Consider the following 26,764-nt stretch of genomic DNA (forward strand, 5'->3'; position numbering starts at 1 on the left):
TTTAGAAAAAATCTTTTTATAAAAGATGTTTATCTATAAGTTTAGAACATACTTAAGGCAAAAAAAATTCTTTAGTGTTACTTTTTTCACCTTATATATGAAAAAAACTGTTTCTCACATTTTATGATAAAAAAAAGGTATAGGAACAAAAAATATGTTTTTTCTTGATGTAAACTCAGTAATTGGCATAAAATCTATCATCCTAAAAGTAAAAATCAGATATATAATCCTTTTTAGAGCAAATATAGTGCAAAAAGTAACCAAGACATTTTTGCAAAGTATGAAAATCTAAAGAAAATAGTTTTTTTTGATTTTGATATACATATCAGATAAATGTATATAAAATTAGTGATCAAAAACTAAAAAACAAGTTATAACTTTTTCAACCCTATCATTGATTAAAATGCACTTTTAGGTTTACTCATTACCAAAGCAGCACATAAAAACTCTTTTTATGAAGTTATTAAACATAATAAAATAAAATAAACAATTAAGCGTTTTTTATAATGCAGTAGACCATTTTGTAGTTGGTTTTTTGGCATTTATTTTGTTTAATTACTTCAAAAAAAGAGTTTTTATGCACTACTTCGTCAATTCTTAAACCTAAAAGTGCAATTTAATCAATGACAGTGTTGAAAAAAGTTATAACATTTTTTATAGTTTTTGATCACTAATTTTATGTACATTTATCTGATATGTATATCAAAATCAAAAAGAACTATTTTCTTTAGATTTTCATACTTTGCAAAAATGTCTAGGTTACTTTTTGCACTATATTTGCTCTAAAAAAGATTCTATATTTGATTTTTACATTTAGGATGATAGATTTTATGCCAATTATTGTGTTTACATCAAGAAAAAACATATTTTTTGTTCCTATACCTTTTTTTATCATAAAATGTGAGAAACTGTTTTTTTCATATATAAGGTGAAAAAAGTAACACTAAAGAAATTTTTTTTGCTTTAATATGTTTTGAACTTATAGATAAACATCTTTCATAAATTTTTTTTTTCTAAATCTTTCATTTAAGGCATGAAATTAATTTTGCAAATTAACATTGCAGATTTTTGCAAATAACTTGCAAATATGATTTCTGTGGATTTTCTAATTTACATAGGCGTTTTCTATATATATTTCTTTATCCAAAAATACCTCTCTTGTCAAGATTGGATAAAAAAATCTTTATGGTCGAGATTCCATAACTGTGCCCATATACACAGTTTTATGAATCGCACCTCCACCCCCCCCCCCCCTTTAATCTTTCCTAAGCTTTTGAATTATGATAAACGCACAGGATTGGAACAGTTTTTTTTTGGGTTGTAAATGTACAATTTATAACAAATTATAATAATAATTACTGAAGTTTCCTCAATCAATTTTCTTGATATCACACTCTGAGTTGATGATATCAATGACCTCCTTGTGCTTCCTGATCAGTTTGGCCAGGATGCCAATGTTGGCAGAGAAGAAGGCGAGACTCTCCAGCCAGATGAAAAGATACGTGTTGCTACCTAATCAATACAGGAATCATGAGAACATAATTTTTTTTACAATACTCTCTTATTCAACTAACTGCGCGTATTGACATTAGCAAAGGTGTGTACTGTGTAGGTATTTATTTCACATATCAATGACCTTTCTTATTATCAAGATAATGCGATGCTATTACAGGCGTGTAAAGTTTGGGAACTTAATAACTTTTATTTCGTACTTTTTGAAAACGAAAGAGTCAAATAAACTATAATCAAGCATATTTAGGACTTTCAACCGAAAATTGTTAAATGGAATGACCATACTACAAATGAAATGTTTAACTTTATAGTTTTACCTTTAAATTCTAGAAGGTATGCAGGAAGAAGCCAGGAGCTTTGTGCAAATCCCCATAATAGTGATCCCAAACATATCTAAAAATACAATTTGTAATTTGATAAAAAAAAAAAAATAATATCAATATTTATCATATTTTATAATTCGTGGAAAATTGTCTATAACTCATTATTATGTACATGATTTTTTTCAATATGGCTTAGAACCGGTACTAATCGAGCGGATATTAAATGGTTTCGAAGCCATACTGGAAAAAGTGTTACCAACCTGTTTTTGAGTAAGATGAAGGGATGGCGCAACTAACGGTAGCAAACAAAAATACCATACAAAATATTGAGCAGTAACAACCTAAAAAACGCAGTTTCGTGATGGTTTCCTTAAATTACCTAGTAGAGCACAAGTAGTTTTATACTTTGTGTCAGGTTATATTATTAGGTACTAAGTGGCCCCGTGGGTGCGGAATCGCAGGCTCTATAGGGTTAGGTCCCCCCGCATGGGCTAGGCATAGTAGAAAAAATACCCTACTTCCCCTTATTAGAGGGAAAGCAATAGATATTTTTTTCTTTGTTATATAATATTTTTAAATTAGCCAACACGTACCTTATCTTTTCAAAACAAATAAGACTATATTACCTTGTTGAATGTAACAAAAACCACAGTCAGACAGAACAGACAGAAGTTCAGCTCATATATGTTACTAAACCTTCAATTTTTATCAGAACATTATGTATAAAAAAACAGGATGTCATTCTATTTGTGCACAAGGGTTTAGCTAACCAATGAACCAATATGGTTCTCCTTTACAGTGTAAGTTCTCATAGGTCCTGTGAAGGTTTTTAACTATTTTGGGAGAGGGCATCTCCACTCTCTAACAAGAAATAACCACTAGTTTTTAAATAAAAAAAAACTTATTTAAAAGTGAAAGGATCTGTGTCTGTCTGTCCTATATATTTTATAATCTTTTAATGAAATGAACAGAATGTTCTAATTCCTGTATGTGATTGCCAATAAGAGAATTAGTTGGGGTAAAAATGTCATGATGTTTAGACCTAAAAAGATAAATATTATTCAATTTTCTTTATTGGTTGAAATCTTCAATTAAAATTTGTCTATATGACTTGATAATAACATGCTTAACATTGATAATAATAAATGTATCAACCATTATAAAGTAGAAAACTGTAAGTATTTGTATTTCCAGTAAGATCCTAAAAACGGTTAGATCGATAGATCCATAAATTTTCAGGAAGGATAGATCAAAGAACCCCCTATACTAAAGTTTATGGGCTCAAACAACTGTAATGACAAAAAAGTGATCGTGTAACGTTTTCATGATTAACTTTGTAATGTAAAGACTTCCATAAGACTTGAGTCATAGAGTATCTTCGCTACTTATCAAAACTCACAGATCTTAATGGATAAAACACTGAACTATAAATTGATTTAAATCACTAATGATCATAAAAAACTAACCCCCTAAGTATACATATATAAATTGTTCGTTAAAAAGTTTAGACACTGTCAGATTCAAACTAACCAATCAAAATTTAATAAAAGTATTCATAGTTTTTAAGCATGGTTATACAACTTTAATTTACAGTCCAATGTCCCCTCCCTCCCTGTTAGAGCTATAAAAATTGTGTACTAACCTATATCATCAAATTCCACAGTAAGATAAAGCATGTAGAAATACACTGAGAAATTGTGGCGGATATCTTTCCTAAACAATTTTCTTTTTAAAATCTATTAAAATCACAAGGATGACAACATCTATAGATGACATAGTCCTTGGACTCGCAAAGGTAGCTGTATAATTTGTGACATAACAAGATTAAATAAGTTATACAAGTTTCAAAGAGATCCGATGATTTATTCATATCCAAAAATGAAAAAGAAATAGTCTCCATCGTAAATCATTGTACTATAGAACCCAATAGTGGTGATAAATAGAGTGGCTAATGACAAAAAAGAAACAAAATAGGACCTAATATGCTACCTTGAGGCACTCCACTATCTATTTCTAATTGATCCGAATCATAACTATCTTAAAACCAACCTAGTTAGAACAGTTCTCCATACATATCAAAGAAGCCCATAGTTGTGACAAACAGAGAGCCCAATGTGGCAAAGAGAAACAAAATAGGACCTAATATGCTACCTTGAGGCACTCCACTATCTATTTCTAATGGATCCGATTCAAAAATATTTTAAATTCTAACCTTGTAAGATGGTATAAATAAGCCTCTTGTAAGAACAGTTCTCCATACATATTATAGAAGCCCATAGTGGTGACAAACAGAGTGGCCAGGGTGGCGAAAACCAGACGTAATCTTGGTCTGCTCAGGTGGAATAAGGAGGATATTCCTAATAAAGATATTTTTAGTTTGAACAGGTAATGTCTATAAATCAATGTATATCTGTCAATAATATATTACAAAAAGCAGCGAAGAATCTGGGTGGGGGAGGGAGGATAAGACGATCCCCTTACTATCAATTCTATTTCTAAAAAGAAATATTAGGGACAATTTCTCTTGGGAGTATTGAGATACCCACTCCCCCCTTAAACAGTTTATGTTTAATTGTCCCCCTCCCAACCCCCAAAACAGTTTATGTTTAAATTGTTTTTTTTTTATTTGTAGAAAAAGAAAAAGTAATAAAATAGGCGTACAAACAAACTAAAAGATAAACATATTTTGATGAGCATTTACCTAAAGTCTTTTGAATTTGAGAAAAACGCAAAAAAAAACCAAGTCTTGAAATTAAATCTTGAATATAAGTTACCTGTTTTGACTGTCAAAGGATTGTAAAGGGCCAAGCAGTAGATTATAGGATAGATTTTCAAATGGATGGACAGTCCATAAAATAGTCCAGACAGGATATATAGTTTCTAAAATTATTGTATATTTTTTATGACAAATCGACAAACCAGAACGATAGACAAAAAAAAACATGATACAAATTTAGTGTTTACATCGCATTTAATATACAGGGTGTTTTTTTTAATAAGTTAAAAGTATTGCTTAATTTATTTATTGCCATTGACAGAAATTAATGATCTATATCTTAATTTCTTCATTGATGTGGGACATTTTGTATGAGAAAAAAATATTTGGCGATTTTCAACAAATTCTGCCTTAAAAACCGGTTTTTCCAAAGTACCTATTTTTGGAAGATTTTTCGATCATGACTATTTTAAAGGTTTTGCAAAAATGCGTACATTTTTAAAAATCAAATAGCGCGGCTTGTGTTAATATTAGAAAAATGTTATGCATATCGTTAGAATCGTTATAAACTCTAGTTTTTAGGTGTTTAAGAACTATTCCTGTGCTACGTATAGTTTAGGAGCTACGTGGTAAAATGTCCCAACTTACTTAAAATTTTCAACACTTCTCCACATTTTCCAATGTAGATTCTATATCACAAATAGCCTGTATGTGTTACATATATTTCCAAAAACTAGAGTTTATGATAATTTAAACGGTATGCATAACATTTTTCTACTATTAACACAAGCCGCGCAATTTGATTTTTTAAAAATGTATGCATTTTTGCACACTCTTTAAATTCGTCATGATCCAAAAATCTTCCAAAAATAGGTACTTTGGAAAAACCGGTTCTTAAGGCAGAATTAGTTGAAAATCGCCAAATATTTTTTTCTCATACAAAATGTCCCACATCAATGAAGAAACTAAGATATAGATTATTAATTTCTGTCAATGGCAAGTGGGTTAAATTTAGCAATACTTTTAACTTATTAAAAAAAAACACCCTGTATTAAAAATAAAACCTGTGGAACTTATTTAAATATACGATACTTACTATGGCCGTATTCACATTTTAAGACTTAATTAATAATTAGGGATATGCTTAGCTTAAAATATTGTACTTCTTTGGCCTAAGAATCAACAATCCAAAACTCAAATTTAAAAAGTTCAATTTGTCCAAAACAATAGGGAAATAATAACATTTTTAACAAGGTTTGAATTGGTGTTTTTTTTTACTTCATAAACGCAATTAACAGTTTGAAGAAAAAAACCAAATTAAAATGGCTGAGAAAGAACATATTTTCAATTTAATAATATACAATCACTACCTATAGGGTAAGATTTATTTTCAAATCGGTTAAGTTATGATAAAGATATTACATACTATTTACAGATCTTATAATCAACATCATTTATACGTTTACTAATATGTTATCAACGATTAAGAGCTATAAACCAGAAGTGTATTAAATTGGGCCTTAAGTATATTTAGAATTTTAAAATATTTCATTCTTAGGGTTGCCAATGGATGACCATTTGTACTCGTGTGTTATTTATGGGGCCGAAAGCATCAAATTAAAGATTTGATTTTATTATTCGTGGAAAATTGTCTGTAATACGATGCTATTTATAATTTTTCAGTGTGGCTAAGAACCGGTTCTAATCCAGCGGATATAAATCGGTTTGGAAGCCATACTGTAGAATCACTTACCCTGTTGTAGAAATAGATAGTGAGGAGAACAGTAGTTACAATCATGGACTCGGCACTACCTCGTGTTGATATACTTATCACCTAAAAATAATTAAATGGATGAGTGCCGCTGATATTTCAATAAAAGATTCATTCAATTTGGGTAAATATTGGCTAAATTAAAAAAAACTTGTGTTTGACATGGGCCTTCGGCCAATTAAGGCCAATAAAACTGGAATTGATCTGAATAAAATTTAAATTTTTTTGTTTTACTATCCGCGAAAAGCTGTCTATAATACGACGCGATAATAATTATAATTCTTTAAGCAAGATATGAAGTATGGCATGCATAGAGTAATAATAGATACAAAATGAGGGAAGCTCAAATTGAAATGTAAGTTAAACTAAACTTACCAAGGGATTGAAAAGCCAGGCAACAGCTGAAATTTTGGCCATTCCATCCTCTCCACCGATTTGTTGTCTAAAAATAAGTATGACAGCATTTATAAAGGCGAAGCTTAACAAACCAGAAGGTCAGACAAACGACTATTAAGAAACATAGAGTATTACTACATTTAATTTTCAATATCATTTAGAAGTCTGAATGAATAAAAATCCCAAAATTAAATTACAATTTTCAGATGAAATATCAGTTGGTTAGATTTGAATAGTTGGTTCATTAATTGGGGTGTCCATGTCCATACGCATCAACCCCTTATTTTAATCTAAAAAGGGATAATTTTTTGTATCATCAATTGATCGACTATTGTCTTATCCCTGTAGATCCCTGCAAACTTGTTTACCTTGAAATTAGATAGATGAGATATCCAGCAAGTACGTCACATGAGGAGAAGATTAATTTTCCAAACACTGGAGTCAGGAATATGTTGGGGGTAAGTAACATGGCTGAAAACAAATTTTTATATGTTGCTAATATAGTCTTCAGATATTGGTCAATAGGTTCTTCCATGATAAGGGGAGGGGAAAGTCATAAAGTGTGGGGATAGTAGACATCGTTACATTAGCCAGCTGGGAGAAACATTGAGAACTAAAAATAAAATTAATACCCATCCCCGAGAAAAAACATAAAAAAAGTCTAGAACTTTTATAGGTAGACAGAATCATTAAAAAATAATTTGAATTAAGATTAATTCAATTATCTTAGAATTCAAAATAGATTTGTACCTATTAAAGGTGAGTATCTGTAGGTCAATCTTTTGTACGGAGAATCCCCTTCATAAACGTACCTGAATTTTTATATTATTGACTTAATTAAATAGGTATTTAATTTAATACTTCAAAGATAATAAATTTTAATTGTTTTATGGGATTTAAAGGTCTGGGAAGGAGGTTTAATTAGCCTACCCCCTTCCCTTGACAAAAAAAAAAATTTTATATGTACATTAATTGGCATAGTTTTGGCTAGGCGTCGGACATAAGTTGTATATAGAGTAACTGCACTACTATTCAGAGGTGTATATTCTGCACGGGATGATCTGCTAAAGGCCAAAGGGTGAAGAAAAAAATAAAAAAAAACAAGAGTAATAGAGTAAGAATTTTTTTTTCTCCATTTTTCCTCTTCCTTGGTGGGAGAAATGAAATATTTTGCAGCCGGGAAAAAATTTATCTTGTGCAGAATATACAACACCCCTAATACTACCCTGACAAAACTTACCTGGCGGCATCTGTAAAAACTGTGTAATCAATGTCTGTATATTTTACTTCTCTTACCAAGTCATGGTGTTGGCTGTACCCTAAATAGATAAATAGATAGATGGATAGGTAGATAGATAGAATAAGAATACGGATATTAACAATTCAGACATAGACCTATAACCCTAGAAAGGCTGTCAGACACAATAATCCATCTAACTTAATAGGAATTAATTTCTAGCAGGCAAAACTTTTGAAATGTATAACTTATCAAAAGCTTGCTTAGAAATTCATTTTTTATATGACTACCTACTATCTAATATATTTATTTATTCAACGAATCCCTAAAAGTAGCCTAAAACCTGTCTAGGGATTTTAAGACAGTAATAGAAATACAAGAAATCCTGTTTTTAGCTTCGATCCAACTGAAAAAATTATGGCAATCCGATTTTTTAAAAGGGCAAAACTATTTCAATTATAACTAACCTATAAGCAATAATCTGACAAAAGCTGAACAGCTGATTATAGTTTTTATATTCGCAGATTTCATCCATTCTAGTAAATTTCGCATTTTTGTCTGAAAAATTCAAAACTTTTAGAAAGATAAAAATGTTTATTGTTCACATAATCAATTAACTTTTTCTAATTTTATATTTATAATTTAAATGCAGTCACAATTTTAGAATTGTATGACAACAACAAGACTTATAAATTTTGTCGATATTTTAATGATCACGAAAAAATTGTAAATGAAGAAAGAATCCTTCCCCCACTACTTTTTGAAAAAAATAGAAAATAAGGAAAAGAATTTTTTCCTGCTGGTGGCCATAGGCCCGCGTTGCTATCCTGTGCCCAATATGACCCTATCTAGCCTGGTCTAAACAAAAATAAACCAGCGAAAAACAATCCCCAAACAAAATAAAATGAGAAGGAATTAAATTTCTATACTTCGAGTTAGTAGAAATGTCATCCAAATTATATGCACCTTCATTATCACAATTATGGCGTTACAAAATGAAAAATTTAAATCAAACAGTAAATTAAATAGGGAGTGTTCATTATTACATAAAAGTATGGCTTTTTAAAGAATAAAAGCTGGAAATTTAGCCTTTTCTGGTTGAAGAAAATCCTTGAGAAAACAAACGGTCCCAGCAAGACCCTGGAAATAGAAGCATGCTCAATTTTATAAAAATCTATTGTAAACAATTAAACAAAACTATCGGCTGCGCCCCTAGCATCTAGAGGTTTTGTATTGTTTGACAGAAAAAAAACATTCCAGAATCTATGTGAAGTTTTAAAAAGTTAATAGGAATCGAGAAAAACACAATTCCATATCAACGTTTTAGACAGATATACAAAAATTCAATTTATAGAGTAGATTCGCTACTAAAACCTTTGAAACTATAATAAGCATGCTTTCCTCAAATAAAGATAAAGGTCCGTCTGGCAAATTCAGAAAATGTTTGTCAATTTCAGCACAATGTTCAGCAAATCTATACGCTCTGTACAGCCACAGCTTTTCCTGTGTTATCTGATACAGATGAATAAAAGCGTATCCATTGCCTGCAGTGCCGTGACAGAGGCCCCAACCCTTTTTCAGTAAGCCTCTACTCCATATTACGTCTCCACTTTTTAAAGCAGCTTGTAAATATTTATTTTCTCCCCATAGTTTGTAACTTAACAGAAGCAGATGTATAACTCCTAAAATAAAAAAAATTGTCTGAAAATTCTTATTTTAGTTAAAGGTAGCCTTTAAATAAGATGATTTCACTCTATAAAATATTTTTTTCAAGCCAAAAGTCTTCATGTTAAAAATGGAAAAACATACTTTCTGGTAATTATTATAGAGTTGCTGCGCTTTCTAAGTTGTAGCTAACTATTACAGGCAGGGTGTCGGAGCCGTATAATTTTGATGCGGCTCCGGCTCCAGCTCCGGCTCCTACCTTAAAATTAATATATCAATTTTTTTTTCATTATTGAATTTGATAAAATAAAATAAATAATATAAAATATTTTGCTTTTATTTGATTAAAGCTATATAAAAGTAGAAGGATGTGTGTCTATTTGTTAAGTAACAATAGTTTTTCAGTTTATTATATGGAAATAGACCGTTGCCAAATTATAATATTACTTTAAAAAAATCATTTTAAGCTAATCCGGAGCCAGAGCCGTTTTTAACGAAAAATACGGCTCCGGATCCGGATCCGGCTCCACCAAAAATGTTGCTGCTCCCGGCTCCGGCTCCGAAACACTGATTACAGGAATCACCATGCCAAATTTAAAAATAGGATTGACCTACCAGGAGCACCATGACACCAGTGTACAAGACGATCTCTATCGTTGCCCTCCGAAGAAGGAAAGTTTCCACTGGAAAACACAGTTTCCAACAAATAGTCAACACTGGGCTTCAATAAATGCCTTGTAAAATACAAGAGGCAATTATTGTAGATTCTTGTAAATTAAAAGTTAAAAAAAAATGAATAATAAAAATAATGTATGTTAGATGCACATTGCTTCAGAAAATATTTTTTACATAATATTGAATTTATCTATTTTTCTTTAATACCTAGCAGCTAATAGGTCTACAAACAGAGAAAATGAGTCATAGACTGGCTTCGCTATTAACTAAAAAAACTTACAAAATTTCATGATCCTGCAACATATTTGATTGTATTAAAAGAGAATAAATCCCAGCAAGGCCATGAGCGGCGCCATAGTACCTCTTCCCATGCCACTCATACATCAGGGGAGATCTGCATCTAAAAAAAAATGATCTATGTATATTATACTAGTGGCTACGCCTCTAGAAACAACCAGACATACTTGAGTAAAGGGCAGTGGAAGGGTTAAGTCAACTCTTTACTCTAGTTTTAAAAAGAAAAAAAATTGGTGTTGTGGGGGTGGGGAATTTTCATTAGTATTTAACTATTCTCCCAAAAAATATATATAAACCTTCACTGTACCTATAAAAAGCTTCATAGTAAAGGAGAACCATATCGGACCAGTTCTTGGCGAGATCTAAAGCTTAAGAGACAGACAGACATTACGATACTTTTATACAATGGTTACAACTTTTTTAAAGCTAATTTATATGTAAATATGTTCTACATAACTTACTTTTTTTGTTTAGAATATTGCTGACCAGAAAATAAAATTGTTTCAACAATTTGTCTCAATAATGATTCATCAACACTGCATGGTTCACATTCTTTTCTAAACAAGAAGATTGTTTAGAATTTATTCTTGTATTACAAAAACTGTATGGAACTCCTTCCTATCCATTTCTTTCCAAATAAAAAGGAAATAAAGCTTTGATTTTTGTTTTTTATTAGGATTAAGGTTTATTCAACAAGCCAAATAAATCTAAAATAATATTTGGGGGGCAGATAAAAAGGTCGTATTTACTACGAAGCGTTGCCCCCACATATCACAAAATATTCTTCTAAAATTACTACCTAATCATTTTTCGAATTTAATTAATTTAGTTGTTGGTTATACCAACAATTTTTTATTTAATTTTGATATAAAATTAGACTAACCTAACTAATAACAAAGCATAAAGGTAACCAACTCTTCCATATAACAGTTCATCTGGCAATTCAAAATCTGGAATGGTTATTAATCGCATCGTATTATAGAACTACAACTTTCCGCGGATAGTAAAATAATAAACTGTAAGATTCCGTCGGCCCCTCGGGGCAACAAAACTGGTATGCAACTTTTAATAAATATTATAAATTCTTTAAAAATAGTCTGTAATACGATACATGATTTTTCTGAATGTCTCAGAACCGATTCTAATCCAGCGGATGTTAATCGGTTTCGGAGCCATACTGGAATTAATTAATATTCTTATTTACGTTCAATATTTGATTTGCCTTACAATTTATCATCCTAGTTTAAAAAAAGCTAATTTCTTTTAACAACTGTCGGCTTCACCCATAATATTCAGGACTCTGTATTTGAAGAGAAAAAGGCTAAAAAGCCTAAAAGAAAACGTAGATATTAACGAAAAGACAAACAAATGATAGTGAATGACTTGAAGGTAAGGTTAATTAACAAGTTCTCGTTATTTTTAGGGGCGGCGAAGCCAAAGCCGCAACAAAAATCAAACTGCTCCGCATTCCTGAGTAAAATAATCGTATTTGTTAAATTTATTATTAAAATATTTACCTTTAGCAAGCACTTGTGTTTTAAATTGTAATAATTCTTCAACATATTTCTTATACTTGGCAGTATTTCCCTTAACAGAAGTATATTTTTTATCAATCAATCCTACAAAATGGAGTACAATAGTAGGGTACTTTTTTAGCTTTAAATATCAATAACTACAGAACCGATAGACTTCTCCATTTTAGGGAAGATTCACATAAGATCTTGGATGGTTACAGTCTTTAGGTGCTAGGGGATCAACTACTAGTTAAGTACAATGTAAAAAAATGTTTTTTGTCCGTGTATTTTTAAACAATTATATAACCCAACTTACCCTAATTAAAGAAAAGCTTTGCTTTTTAAAATATGTGAAGCTACCCTAGAATGGAAAACTCAATCGACACAGTGGTTACAGAGATCTTAACGACAAGGCAAAAAAACCTTACTACTTTAAAATATAGAAGGCTAGAACCTGCTTGTAATAGATAATACACGCCAAAGCCAAAGGTCCAGGATCACCACAAATAAAGGAAATTCTTCTACCTTAAATTAAATAGTAATGTAAAGGGAAGTCAAGATTCCATTAAAAGGGATCAGAAGCTATAAAAATATTTAATGAAATGAAATTTAAAATACAAAAATTAAGTCAATTCTTTTAATAATTTCTTGTTTTTATTTATAGATAGCATTAAGTAAAATTTACATTCCTTAGGTAAAATGACAGACTGGGTATGAAAAGCTACAATGTAAAGGAGAACCATATCGGTTCAGCGGTTAGCGAGATCCTTCGTTACAGACGGACAGACATCATGTTACTCATAATCATTTTTGATAACAATGAAGTTTTGACAGAAATACCAAATCTGATTTGTATTCAAATGTAAAAATTATAATAATTTCGAAACTAATCCCAAATAAACAGTAGGTACCTACCTACGAAACAGACAAAATTAAAATGTTAAAATGTTAAAATGAACCTCGTTAAAAATCAATTTTTATTAAACTTTTTACCTTTTAATCTGTTAAGCCATGGTTTTATTAAGTGTTTAGCTTTATCCAAATTACCAAGTCTTAGATACATCAAAGCAATTCCACTTTGTCCTAAATAAAAGTTTTAATATCATATCGAGAATAAATATTAGAAAAAGAGATCAATAAAAATAATATAAACAAGTACCTACTTAAGAAGTATTTAAAATACTAATAGAAAATATTAAAGCAATACTTTACTTTTCAATCAAATAAAAAACAATCTTGCCTGTATAAACACTAAAATCTTGCGAACTGTCATCAAAATCATTTCTTATTTTTAGATATTTTGCAAAATCATCGGGGTTTTCAATATATCCGGTAAATTCCTAAAACAAGATATTATTATTAATTAATAATTATCTACTACCTAATCGATGATAAAAGTATTACTTTCTTATCATATAAAGTAGTAAGGTTTTTTTGTCTTTAGCTTAAGATTTCGATAACTACTAAATCGTTTGAATTATAGGTATATTTTAAGGAAACTTTTACTTGCGAGATAGTTTTAATTAGGCTATTTTTTTCCCTACCATACCCCTTCTCCGTTAAAAAATACATCATATCTAATTCCGATGTTTCTTAGTGTTTCTAAACTTTATTTATGTTAGGTACTTCAAACTATTACTTATTTAAACGTTTTCTTAATCGTCGGCTTAACAACATTGAGGACTTGAGTGAATTTTGATTGGTTGGTTTATTAAGTTGAGTGTTGAAACCAATAATTTTACGCCAGAGAAGGGGTAATTTTGGGGATTTATTGTACATCAATTTACCGGCCATTGTCTTATCCCTTTAGATCCCTGCAAAATACGACTAGAAACAATCAAAATCATCAAGAACACTATTTGAACCCTTAAGCTCACAAATGCGCCGATATTTTCAGAGATATTAAAAAACATAATATTAGTTTAGTTCCAGGAATAAGGTATAACAAACAAGCGAAATAAATCTAAAATAATATTTGGGGGGCAAATGGAGAGGTCGTCAATTTTACGATGTGTTGCCCCCCAACGACAGCTGAAAAACACGTATAGGTTTCGTGATTTATTTCCGAATTAATTTCGTTATTGGTAGAAGCTGGTTTAGTTCACCTGTATGCAAGATTTTATTCTGTTTACAAATTCTGTCTCAACAGTAAAATCTTCCGGCATGGGTGCAAAATTATTTGCAAATTCTCGACTATCCATTTTTATATCTGTAAAATTAATAAACAATATAACAGCCTGTAAAAAATGACTAGTAATAAGTAACAATACAATGAAATCTGTATGAAAACCAGGGAAAGGAATCGATCACTTGAAAGAAAAACTATTTAAGGGGGGGGGGGGGGGGGTTAATGCAACCATCTCGTAATCAGTGAGCAAATGGCACTTAGAATACGAATTTCCATCTGAAATTTTGCATGAGTAATCCTTGGTAGGTCTATTTTCCCTAAATCAAACAAAAAGTTGAAAAAGTAAAGGCTAACGGCTGGCGGCTCAGCCGTTTTTCCATTTTTTGTTTTTATATAGTGGAAATTAGTCACGAAACCTATCTCCACATAATACTCTTTGCCACTCCAAAACGCTATCAAAGTGTTCTAGACGGTAGCTGTTGGTACTAGAAGTTTTAAAAAAGGTTATTGCTATCATTTAACATGAATTAAACCAAAAATATGTTTTAAAAAGTTGATTCCTACGTAATTCATGATAGATTTACCATGAAAATAGGCAAAAAACGACTAAACGGCTGAGCCGCCAGCCGTTACTTTTCCAACTTTTTGTTCGATTTAGGGAAAATACCAAGGATTACTCATGCAACAGTTCAGATCGAAATTCGAATTGCCATTTGCTCACTGATTACGAGATCATGATGGTTGCATTAACCACCCCCCCCCCTTTTCTTTTTTATTTCCGACAGTAAAATTATAAATCGATATCCGAATAAGAGCAAGGCAAAATAGTTTGATCTTAGATGCTCTATCTTTATCCCTGGTAAAAATGATATTTCTTCAGTTTGTATGAATTCAAACATAATTGGTCAATTCATTTTTATTACACAAGTAGAGAAAAAAGATTGAAAAAAAATTTCCCCAGAGATGGGTTTTTAAAAGATGCCGCGTTTTTTCTCGACATTTTTTACGCTATGAATAACAAGCGCGGCATTCGCGAAATCTAAACAGAGTATACAACTATTTATTTAATTATTTCGCTTTTGTTGGTACAGCCTTTTAAATAGGAAAACAAATTATCTTTAATCCATTTTTGCTGCATATTTATTAATATATCTTTTTAGAGCTGTATTAGACATCATAAAAATGGCTAAAATAATAATTTTAAAATTTTGAATTCTTAAGTTGTATACTCTGTTTAGATTTCGCGAATGCCGCGCTTGTTAATCATAGCGTAAAAAATGTGGAGAAAAAACGCGGCATCTTTTAAAAACCCATCTCAGGGAGAAAGGGACATTGAATCAAGCTTTATAACCACGTTATCTTATTCAAAGAAAGAACATTGGGTGCCTATTTCTATTGAATTTTAATTGGTTACTTCCCAACTAGTAATGTCTAAAATTTTCAATTAATAATTTTTATTTACAGAAGGGTTAATCTTATGTATCATCCATCGCCTTAATTCGAGACTTAACAGACAGTCTTGACAATTTTCAAAATGATCTTAAACCTTAATGTTCAACTTGTGCAATAAAAGATTAAACCCTTAGGTACTATTAATAACAAAAATTAATAACCCACTAGGAGGAAGGAGGTTTTGTCCTCTTCTTTTCATTATCTAGATCTATAATATATTGAAGCAGATCATTGAGACCTGAAAATTCAGTTCTAGACTGTGGAGGGCTGTTCTTAGGTATTCGTGGCAGATAACCACCGACCTAAAAACAAAAATGTGGGACACCTGCCATATTAATCAAGAAAAGTAATAGGGTATCTTTGTGTCTGTCTGTTGCTTAATATCCCAAAAACCGCTAGACGACATTGTTTTCCTTTACAATGAAATGTTAAACATTTGATGTTGCAGGTTCGAGTCCGGGACCAACATCAATCCACTCATCTCCCACCGCTGTTTTATATATTGATATTTTGATTATTATGTTATCATGTTATTTGTGTTATATTTGATATTGATCATATGTCCGCTGCTAATAAAATAAGATCATGTCACATTGCATTTATATCATTTGTATTACTATTTCCAGATGAGGTTTTAGTTTTAGTCTATAAGATGTATGTTTGTATTTCAGTATGATAAGCAATGCTAATTAAGAATGGCGGAAAAGTTCGGTGCTGTTAATACATGGTTTATTAGATAGGCTAATTTACAAATAGCCGGTTTTTACTCAATTATCAAATAGTAGCAGCAGCTTGTATTTTTTATAAAAGATCTACGGCAACCATGTAAAAACACACAACACTTTATCTGCTATTTAATTTTCCAAAGATTAGACCCGTAGAGGTTTGGTGATTATTTTCAAAAGTGCATTGTATCATACTCTGAAATAAACTGTAGGCCCGTAGCAAGGCCAGTGATTTAATTATTCCAATTATTAGGCCCGTAGTAAGGCCGGTGCATGATTTACAAAGATTTGTTTTGTCATAAACATTTGTTGTTTTACAAAAACATAGTTGTTATAGTTATAGTCAAGTTGTGTTTACATAAATAAATAATATTTTGTATCAATAAAAGAAATATTCTATGTGTTTTATTTTCTTTTAATTAACGCACAACAAGGACACACAGCGTCAACAAGTAGCGAAAATAAAATATCCAAACTTTATTTCACTACAATCGGATTTTTTTTTTCCCCAAAAAAAGATCGCAAGGATAATAACCTTCCATAGTAGCGTAAACCAACAACACCTTAATGGGAAGGACGAAACCACGTCATATCCAAGACAAAAAGTACAACCGTATATCCATACACGATTGTGTAGATAAAATCAAAAGGAAAAGGGTTGTTAATAATAATAAGAGGCGAAGTTTTTTCCAAAATACTGAAACCTCATCTCACTCTCCAAAAATGACTGAAGTTAAAATCACTCAGGAAGCACCCAAACTTTCTGATTACTCCCTATACTCAGACTACAAAGACAATGTAACATTATGGAACATTATTACTGACATTCCCAAGTCAAAAAGAGGAGCGTTACTCCTCATTGGTATAAAAAACACACACGAATCCTTCGGTGATAACATACAGCGTCAGCTTTTTCAAAAGCATCGCCCAGAAACGATAGCGGCAGCAGAAAACGGCGTAGACCTCATTTTAGAGTTTTTAGATACGCATATAGGTAAACCGTCAAAATCGTTAAAATTTCAATGTCTCCGTGATATCGTTGATTATCGCCGTAAACAAGGGCAAGAATTTGCGGAATACGCAAAACATTTTGAATATTTAGTAGCGAAAGCGGAAAATGCAGGTTTAACCACACTGTCCACGGACATAAAAGCAGGTTTTCTTATGAATAATGCCAACCTCACGGCACAGCAAATAGAATTACTAAACTCTGTAGTCGATCTTTCCAATGACGACAAACTCTACGAAAATGTTAAATCAAAAATGTTCGACATGCTCACTAATGTCTTTGGCCTCAATAAAGAAGAAAAATCTGACACCCTGTCAGATGCCTTTATGGCACAACACGAAGAGGCATTCGCTGCCTGGACCAAACGAAAAAATTTCCAAAAGGGTAAGCAGGGAAATAGTTTTCAAAATTCACAAGGAAACAATTACCAAAGTTCACAGGGTAACTACAAAAACACCCATGGGGGAAATAACCAAAACTATAAGGGCAACAATAATTTTTCAAACCAAGGGGGGCATATAAACTCAAAAGACGAAATGGGACGCATTTTACAATGCAGAAATTGTATGTCCATAAGACATTTACAAAGAGATTGCCCATACAATCCCAAAAACCAAAATGCTAATAGGAACCAGAGGACAAATAGGCAGGCGTTTGTAATAGAAGGCGAAAATTCAGGCACGGAAGACGACATTCCGGAACACATACTAAAGGAGATAGAAGCGGAAAGGGATGCTGAAGATGATACTCAAAAACACATTTTTTTCACAACCGATGAAAATGAATTATCCAAATTCACAGCTGAAGCACTAAATGCTTCTGCATTGGACACATGCTGTTCAAGCAGTGTAACAGGTATGAAATGGCTAAAAATATACATGGAAGCTATTCCAAAGCATTTAAAACACCTTCTCTCAGGTCCACATAAAAGTAAAACTTCATTTACTTTTGGTAACCAACAATCCCTAAAATCTCAAGGAATATACAAAATTCCAGTTATCATTGCTAATGATATTCATGAGCTATCCATTGATGTGATAGAGTCAGACATACCATTGCTCTTATCCAAAGATCACATGAAAAAGCTTGGCATAGCTATAAACTTAATCAATGACACAGCCACAGCTAATGGAAAACCCATCAAATTACATACCACGAGTGCAGGTCACTATATCATAAACCTCCTTGGACAAGATGATGCTGAAGACTCAATGGTCATGGAACATGTGATGCTAATTGATCTAGAGAAAGCTTCAATTAGAGATCAATACAAGATGCTCACTAAATTGCACAAGCAATTTGGGCATGGAAGCAAAGAGAAATTTGTAGACCTTCTCAAAGGAGCAGACAAGTGGCATGATCACTTTGATGAAATGATAGATAAGATCATTGACGGATGTGAGGGATGCATCATGAAGAAGAGATTACCAGATAGACCATCAGTAGCATACCCACTTGCTAATGATTTCAACCAGTGTGTAGCAATGGACTTAAAAATCCTAAAAGGCACACCCATTCTCTACATGGTGGACTATTTCACAAGATACACCGTTGGAACGGTACTAAAATCAAAGACACCTGAGGAAGTAGTAAAGGCCTTTATGACACATTGGGTTAGATACTTCCAAAAGCCAAAGAAAATTCTGACAGACAATGGATCAGAATTCACAGGTTCAATAATGATGGAAGCTATGAGCAAACTAGATATCAAAGTTCTCACTACTGCTGTATACAGTCCCCATAGTAATGGGATTTGCGAGAAAGTACATGGACTGGCAGATGGTATTGTAGTAAGAGTACAAGCAGACAATCCTGGTATCGATCTGGAAAGTGCAGTGGCGTGGGCATGTGCAGCCAAGAACTCCCTGTCAACAGTACATGGATTTTCACCATTCCAATTAGTTTTTGGAAGACAACCAAACATTCCAAACATTATTGACGAACCACCAAATGTACTGGAGGCAAAGAGTCACAGCAAAGCACTAGAAGATCAACTGAAAGCCTTACATGAGTGCAGAGCCGCATACATGAAAACTCAAAACTGTGAGAAACTCAAGAGAGCACTCAGAACAAAGATGAGAACTGCACAACACATATACAGTCCTGGAGACTATGTTTATTACAGAAGACAAATAGATGATAGATGGCTAGGGCCAGGTAAAGTGGTATATCAGGATGGCAAAGTGATCTGTGTGAGACATGGAAAGTACTTTGGACAAATTCATGCCAACAGACTGCACCCAGTCAAACCGGAACTAGCTGCCAAGATAAAAATAGAAGAAGGAGATACCACAAAAACAGAGGATAAATCAACAAACAAAGAAGTTGACAGCAAGGAAGAAAAGGAAACACACACAAAGAACACTCAGGAAATCTCTCAATACGATCTTGCCCAAATTGAAGATGAAATCACAGAAACAGAAGATAATACAACAGATGATAGGTCTGAAAATAGCCATGAAGATATAAACACAGAGGAATCAGGACAACAAGAAAAAAAGAAGCCTGGTAGACCAAGTAAGAAAAGCAAATCTCACAAAATACAAGTAACTATACTCAAAAAGGCAGAAAAAGTACAAATCAAGCTGGATGGCACTTGGCACAATGCAACAGTCACCAGCAGTTGCAAAAGAACAGGAAAGTACCCAAACTGGTATAATTTCAGTCTTGAGAATGGTGAAGTATTAAGTGACGATATCGAAAACCTGGAGATTAGAAAAGTGGAAGAACCAAGGGTTGAAAGAAGAGAGAGAGAGGACAGTTCAGAGAAAAATCTTCCGGAAGAAGTATTGGCCACTTTAGTAGCGAAGGACGAAACAAACACTCCCGAAGCACTGGAAGCTAAACAAAAAGAACTGGACAAACTACAACACTTTGATACTTACGATATCATAGAGGATGAGGGACAAGAGTACATAACCACACTGTGGGTACTCACCATGAAAGGAGAGGAAGTGAGAGCAAGATTGACAGCTAAAGGTTTTCAAGAGATTCATGATGTACCCAAGGAATCACCAACCATGCATAAACATACATTGAGAATAATTCTAGCCATTGCCGCAACAAAAGGCTGGCAAATCAGTGCAAGCGATGTAAAATCTGCTTTTCTTCAAGGGAATGAACTAGATAGAACAGTTCTGGTAAAACCTCCAAAAGAAGCAAACCTGACAAAGAAGCTGTGGAGACTAAAGAAATGTCTTTATGGTCTCAAAGATGCGAGCAAGAAATGGTACGAAAAAGTCAAGAATAGATTGGAAAAACTGGGATTCAAAAAATCAGCCTATGACTCAGGATTCTTCTATTTTCTCAATGAAAAGGGAGAACTAGAAGGAGTGATTGGCCTACATGTTGATGATTTTATTCACTGTGGCACTGAATTTTTCAACAAGAAAATTCTACCCCAAGTTCTTGAAACTTTCCAAATGGGAAAGTCAGAAAGTGAATCCTTCATGTATACAGGATTCATGCTCAATCAAACAAAAGATGGCATCACCCTTGATCAAGAGAAATATGTGGAAGGAGTCAGAATTCCTCAAATTGAGGCAAAAAGATTGAGCCAAGTCAACGAGGATATGACACCTGAGGAACTAACACTATTAAGACAAATGACAGGCGCCATAAACTGGACTGTCAGGGCTACCAGACCAGATATTGCATTTGAAATGATTGAGACATCAACGAAAATGCAAGGAGGCAAGGTAGCTGATCTTAAGGCTGCAAGGAAAACCATGATGAAACCCAAAGACGTAGCCAAGATAAAAATCAGCAACCTCAAGGATTTCAAAAATGTAGAAATCTGGTCTTTCACAGACGCTAGCTTTGGCAACCTCAACAACGGTGTCGATAGCGCACAGGGATATATCATGTTCCTAGTCAATACAATCACAGGTGACTGCGCTCCAATCGAGTGGAGATCAAACAAGATCCAAAGAGTCACCAATTCCACACTTGCAGCAGAAACGATGAGCCTTACCACAGGCATAGATGCGTCAATAGCCACAAGGTGGTTCTTGAGAGAAATCATGGGTGAAAAATACGATTTCCCCATCACAGCCATTGTGGACAACAAAGACGCCTATGAAGCTACTCACAATTCCACTGACGTCAGTGAAAGGAGGCTAAGAAGAGAAATAGGAATGGTGAAGCAGTGGTTGAAGGAAGGAGACATCAAGAAACTAGTCTGGGTGCCAGGAGATCTTCAAGCCGCGGATATCCTGACAAAGAAAGGTGTAAATCCCACAAAGCTCATGATGATCCTACAATCTGGAAAACTGGGCTCTGAATACATCAGAGCTATCAAAAATTAAGTTTTCAAACAAATATCAAATTTTGTCTTCTCAAAGATGAAATTTATCCTTAATTTTTCAATAGCACAAAAATTCTTTTCAAATTTTATTTTCTTCATTCACAAATAATTAATTCAATTTAATATTTTCAAAAGTTTAAAATAATTTCACAACCACTTGAAAGGTAAATCACATACCATCAAAAACTATTACAAAGACGACTTTAAACTAACTACAAGTTACGTTGTAGATACAAAACAACGGAAGTAAACTAATTAAACTTCTTTTTTTCCAACAACGACGCAACAACTAACGAAAGCGCAATACGCGGCATTTTTTACAATAACGGAAGTTCTTTTTTAACCAACCACGGATCTGATCGGACGTGTTTCATTACCATTGGATTTTATTTTTCTCAAAAAAGTGACTTTTCATGTGTTTTATCCGAAATAAAGCATCAGTTTTCGCTTTGTTTTACAGCAAAAAACCTCCTGATTTCCAAATAAACCATCTCGAGTTTCCAAGGTAAAGAATTTATCCAAAAATTCTTAATTTATGCAATTTTCTCTATTTCAGATTTTTTATTCAAATCATTATTTGTCGTTTTATATTTTTAAAAATAAAATCATTGACAAATATTTTTCAAAAAAATCATCGCGGCTATTATGACAATAAAAGTTGAATACAAGTTGTCATTTTCTCAAAATTATTTTGTTCCTTGAATTTTTTACAACAAATATTAAAATACGAATAAAATTTATCAAGTTTAGTATTATAATTTAACATTATCCAAAAGTTTTTTTTTGTTATCTCCTAACTCTCTCTACTGTGTTTACAATCAAGATCTATTTAACAAAAAAAAGTAGTTTATTTTTTATTACAAACAATTCCCAAAGGCTTCGAAAAACTTTAAAAAATTTTCCGTTTCCCAATAACTAATGTTTTAAGCTATTTCAAGTTTTCACAAAAATTGTTTCTTTTCAAAGAATCTAATTTTTTTCAAAAATTTCAGTATGGCTGAGAGAAGAGACAGCGGCAACATGAGCGTGCAGGAGAGCTCCGACGAGGACTGGGACAAGCACGAGCCGAAGGTCGTCAAGCAGACTGGACCCATCCACCTTCATTATTCGGACTTTGAATTGGAAACCCCAGCCGGTGCTAAGGTGAAATACATTCACCTGAAGGAAAAATCTCTCCAGGAATTCGGAGAGATGCTCCTGTCAGCGATGGAGAGAGAGGAGAGGCCAATGTACATCACGGTTGATGTATTAACAGCTTTTTTTCTAGAGGAAAGCTATGCTGACATCACCTCGGTGATAAAGGCAGTGACGGAGGCCTCGTTAGAATCGGGCCGTCACCGCGTGACATGGAGTACTTTGAGGTACTGCCCGGACAACGAACGCTACTGGAGCGACCTGGGTGACCTCAACAGCTGGATCCGTATGTATACAGCCCAGACGGGCGACCAGCAGCTTTCACTCCATAAGCTGTACCTGAAGCCTAGAGGCAACCAGCTCTTCACCTTCGCCGAGATGTATTCCGAATGGTGGAATAAGACAGCACTAGGTCTAGTTCCCAGCAGTGCAGCAGTGGTGGTCAACACCACCTGGACGGAGAAGCATCATTCTCATGCCTATCTTAGTCCCAGGCTGCCTAGAGAACCGAGTAAGGCTGCCCATCCCCTGTCCGTTGGGGATGACGCCAGAGTACACCGAGGATGAGAGGATCCTTTCCATACTGAAGAGCCGTGGACTCTGGAGAGGTCGCAGGACCAGGAGCGCGTCAAGGCGCGTCAGCACGAGGAAGGGGAGCCACAGGACGTTGTCCCGGGAGAGGGCCGACAGCCTCGTTTCGGGAGCCCGCCCGAGAGGTGCCAGGACGCCGGACTCGGTGTCAGCCCTGGAGAGGCTCTTAAACAGAGTCAGCAGGATGCCGAGAAAAGACGACCCTCACTCAACAGAGCGCGAAGCTTCCAAGGTAACGTCCAAGATCGCGGAGCTCTATACAGCTAAGTGCCAGGAGTTGACGCGGTATCAGCTCGAGGTCGAGAGCCTTCGCCTCGAGATCGAGCTCGTCAGGGAGGCTCGCGACGTTAAGATGGAAGCCGAGTTGAATAAATTGAAGGATGAAAACAGATACTTGAAGGAAGCACACAATAGAGCTGATAGACTGGCGGATAAATTAACAGACATCAAAGAGTCGCTGCGTGTGGAGAATGACAAACTCTACGATGAATTGCAGTTGCTAAAGATGACAAAAAAGAACGAAGAGCCCATAGGAGGAAACAAGATGGTAAGAAACATTAAGTAATGTTAAACATTTGATGTTGCAGGTTCGAGTCCGGGACCAACATCAATCCACTCATCTCCCACCGCTGTTTTATATATTGATATTTTGATTATTATGTTATCATGTTATTTGTGTTATATTTGATATTGATCATATGTCCGCTGCTAATAAAATAAGATCATGTCACATTGCATTTATATCATTTGTATTACTATTTCAAGATGAGGTTTTAGTTTTAGTCTATAAGATGTATGTTTGTATTTCAGTATGATAAGCAATGCTAATTAAGAATGGCGGAAAAGTTCGGTGCTGTTAATACATGGTTTATTAGATAGGCTAATTTACAAATAGCCGGTTTTTACTCAATTATCATGAAATAATAATGTTGAAAAAACTTTTTTTAAATTGTAACTTTTACGATGATAAATATTTAGATACATTTTTTATAGTACGGGGTAGGTAGGTAATAAAAATTTATTTTTCCTTTGCTAAACTTAACTTTTGCCAGTTTTAGCCATTATTCGCCAAAAAATTTCTTCTTGAAAATGTAAGAAACAACTGCCATAGTAAAATTAAAGTAATAAACTATACCTTATCTCTAAATTCTGTCAAGTTATTAACTCCCATCAATTTCCAAACTAAAATTAAGACAATTTTATTAATTTCCTTACACTAGGAAATATTAGAAAGATTTTTATAGGTACCTATTATGAATATCTTGTGAATAAGCATAGCTAACTTTACAAAAAGGGTAAATAAATGTGTTGATTACCTGTAAAGAATAAAAGACCACAGCCAGTGAAAGCATACAAAGTTCCATAGCCTAAAGCTCTTGTTGCTAAACTGGTTCCAGTTTCATGTAGGTACCTAGGCAATTACAATTAATGCGTCTTTTTCTCATATAAAAATCATTCAAAATTTCAAATAAAAAATATATGGATATATTTCAAATTCCAAAAAAATAACAATTAGTTATGATACCTGGCTTTACCCATATTTTTCTGAGCATCAGCCCCCACCATTCCAGCATCGAAGCTCTTTGGATCCTTGAAAAATGAACATATTAAACTCTTCGGATCCTTTCATTAAATAGATTTAACTTTCCGGATCATTCAAAATAAAATGATTAAAACTCTTTGGATCCTTTAAATCAAATAGAATAAGCTCTTTAAATCCTTTAAAATTAAAAATATTAAACTCTTTGGATTCTAAGTCATCTGAAATTTGATAATTTAAGCTCTTTGTACTATTTATTTAGACTCGCTAGTTGTCTGAGAGAATCTCTCAATACCTGCTTTTTAGCCGAAGCAAGGGCTGCACCAAATCCACCCAGAAGGCCAATACCAGCCGCTGTAGCCAGAAATACACCAGCTTTTACTTCATATGGTACCTACGGATTACAACAAAAACTCTTTATACGAAGTTTAGATGGGGGCTAAGTTCTAACTAACTTCAAAATTTTGTGAAAAAAATTCTAATATCAAGAAATCACATGTGTCATGTACACTAATGTATGTACACTTTCAGGCCACCAAATCAGTGGAGAAGAACAACGGGTTGCCTGCGGCTCACTGCGGCAGACATTCTAATTTCGCGGTTGCAAACAGCAGTTTAAGGATTTTCATTTTTCAGACCGCTTAATTATAATGTCTGCCGGCTCTTTGGAGAACTAAGCTGTCCAGATTTATCATCCAGGTACAGCTTAATTCTCTGAATAACTAACCCCTTTCCATACTAATCATCATTGTACTACATTATGGGGGGAGAATAGGATGTTAGTGTAAGCCGGGTGTAGCTAGGATTCAGCCACCTGAATAAATTTAAAACATATTTATATCTAGGTATTACAATCAAGATATCTTCAACTATTCCAGAATAAACCCATTAATGCCCTGAGGCCCCGCCTGGAGACCCTAACCGTACTCCCGTCCTGGCCCCCCTGCACCCTTTGGATAACCTCTGGAGATTCTTGTGGTAACTTTGATCATCCCTGCGTTACAGATACAGGTAGTTTATATTAGCTAAAGCTGCTCTATAACTAGCCAGTCTGTAAGTCCTAAACATCTCGGGGGATACAGCATCCTTCCCAGACAACATGAAATAAATTTTTTTTGTCCGTTTAGCTAACTAAACATAAACATTATATGGTTGTTTTATCAACATTGCTTAATAATAACTGCACTGCTGCTGTTTAAAATTAATCTCGAGTAGTAATGACTAGTGTTAAGACAGATAATCGATGTAAATTCGCATTTTTTATAGCATATCTTTCAAAATCTTTCATCCGACATCATGTAGTCAATATAAACCATTGATAAAATTTCCAGTATGGCGTTGAAACCAATTAATATCCGCTGGATTAAAATTTATTCTGTGGGGCATACTGGAAAAATCACGTATCGGATGGTATTATAGAATTTTCAACGAATAATACAATATAAAATTAATACCAGTTTCGTGGGCCCGGACCTTAAAATAAAATGATAGGTATTAATCTTAAAACTTTTTCATTTAGCTATCCGCAGAAAGCTTTCTATAATACAATGGGATATATAACTTTTCTGGGGTTACAAGGCATAATCTATAAAAAAAACACCTTAGGTTTACTCGGTTCCGGCGAATTTTTTTCATTTTCATTCGCAGATTCTGACATCTTTAATTCATGAATTAATAATCTGAAAGCAGAAATTTACAGTAAATTGATAAATACATAACAATTAAATACAACATGACAAGTACGAGATTTTATGGTTTATTTTATTATACCTG

The 26,764-nt window shown here is 33.4% G+C and overlaps 3 protein-coding genes across 6 annotated transcripts; all 3 read right to left on the reverse strand.

Moving 5' to 3' along the window:
• Positions 1–1,209: 1,209 nt before the first annotated feature.
• Positions 1,210–8,842, reverse strand: PIG-M (Phosphatidylinositol glycan anchor biosynthesis class M). The gene is made up of 14 exons (XM_080146528.1): positions 8,423–8,842; positions 7,959–8,037; positions 7,469–7,530; positions 7,087–7,189; positions 6,698–6,764; positions 6,305–6,385; positions 4,610–4,715; positions 4,048–4,192; positions 3,478–3,548; positions 2,819–2,877; positions 2,462–2,530; positions 2,096–2,176; positions 1,830–1,905; positions 1,210–1,512 (listed from the first exon to the last, which is right to left on the reverse strand). Exons 1-14 carry the CDS (start codon positions 8,505–8,507, stop codon positions 1,370–1,372), a joined length of 1,227 nt encoding a protein of 408 aa, XP_080002654.1. The 5' UTR covers positions 8,508–8,842; the 3' UTR covers positions 1,210–1,369.
• Positions 8,843–8,851: 9 nt separating this feature from the next.
• On the reverse strand, positions 8,852–14,451 carry LOC145304611 (lanC-like protein 2). 2 transcript variants are annotated; one of them, XM_080146530.1, is made up of 10 exons: positions 14,212–14,451; positions 13,347–13,446; positions 13,100–13,189; positions 12,561–12,631; positions 12,110–12,179; positions 11,476–11,542; positions 11,057–11,149; positions 10,576–10,698; positions 10,236–10,354; positions 8,852–9,637 (listed from the first exon to the last, which is right to left on the reverse strand). In XM_080146530.1, the coding sequence occupies exons 1-10, from the start codon at positions 14,305–14,307 to the stop codon at positions 9,279–9,281; spliced, it is 1,188 nt and encodes a 395-aa protein (XP_080002656.1). In that variant the 5' UTR covers positions 14,308–14,451; the 3' UTR covers positions 8,852–9,278. The 2 variants fall into 2 exon arrangements, with proteins under 2 accessions (XP_080002656.1, XP_080002655.1); XM_080146529.1 differs by having other exon boundaries at positions 10,576–10,695; positions 11,054–11,149; positions 14,212–14,450.
• A 542-nt stretch (positions 14,452–14,993) lies between these two features.
• On the reverse strand, positions 14,994–26,671 carry LOC145304612 (transmembrane protein 242). Of its 3 annotated transcripts, none has more exons than XM_080146534.1 (7): positions 26,592–26,671; positions 25,287–25,385; positions 24,977–25,041; positions 24,768–24,862; positions 24,587–24,633; positions 15,825–15,988; positions 14,994–15,108 (listed from the first exon to the last, which is right to left on the reverse strand). In XM_080146534.1, the coding sequence occupies exons 1-6, from the start codon at positions 26,646–26,648 to the stop codon at positions 15,851–15,853; spliced, it is 501 nt and encodes a 166-aa protein (XP_080002660.1). In that variant the 5' UTR covers positions 26,649–26,671; the 3' UTR covers positions 14,994–15,108; positions 15,825–15,850. The 3 variants fall into 3 exon arrangements, with proteins under 3 accessions (XP_080002660.1, XP_080002659.1, XP_080002658.1); XM_080146533.1 differs by having other exon boundaries at positions 14,998–15,129; positions 15,823–15,988; XM_080146532.1 differs by lacking the exon at positions 14,994–15,108 and having other exon boundaries at positions 15,716–15,988.
• Positions 26,672–26,764: the final 93 nt, after the last annotated feature.

This window comes from Acartia tonsa, chromosome 13 (assembly GCF_053477335.1).
Source record: "Acartia tonsa isolate MP-2025a chromosome 13, ASM5347733v1, whole genome shotgun sequence".
Lineage (NCBI taxonomy): Eukaryota > Metazoa > Arthropoda > Copepoda > Calanoida > Acartiidae > Acartia > Acartia tonsa.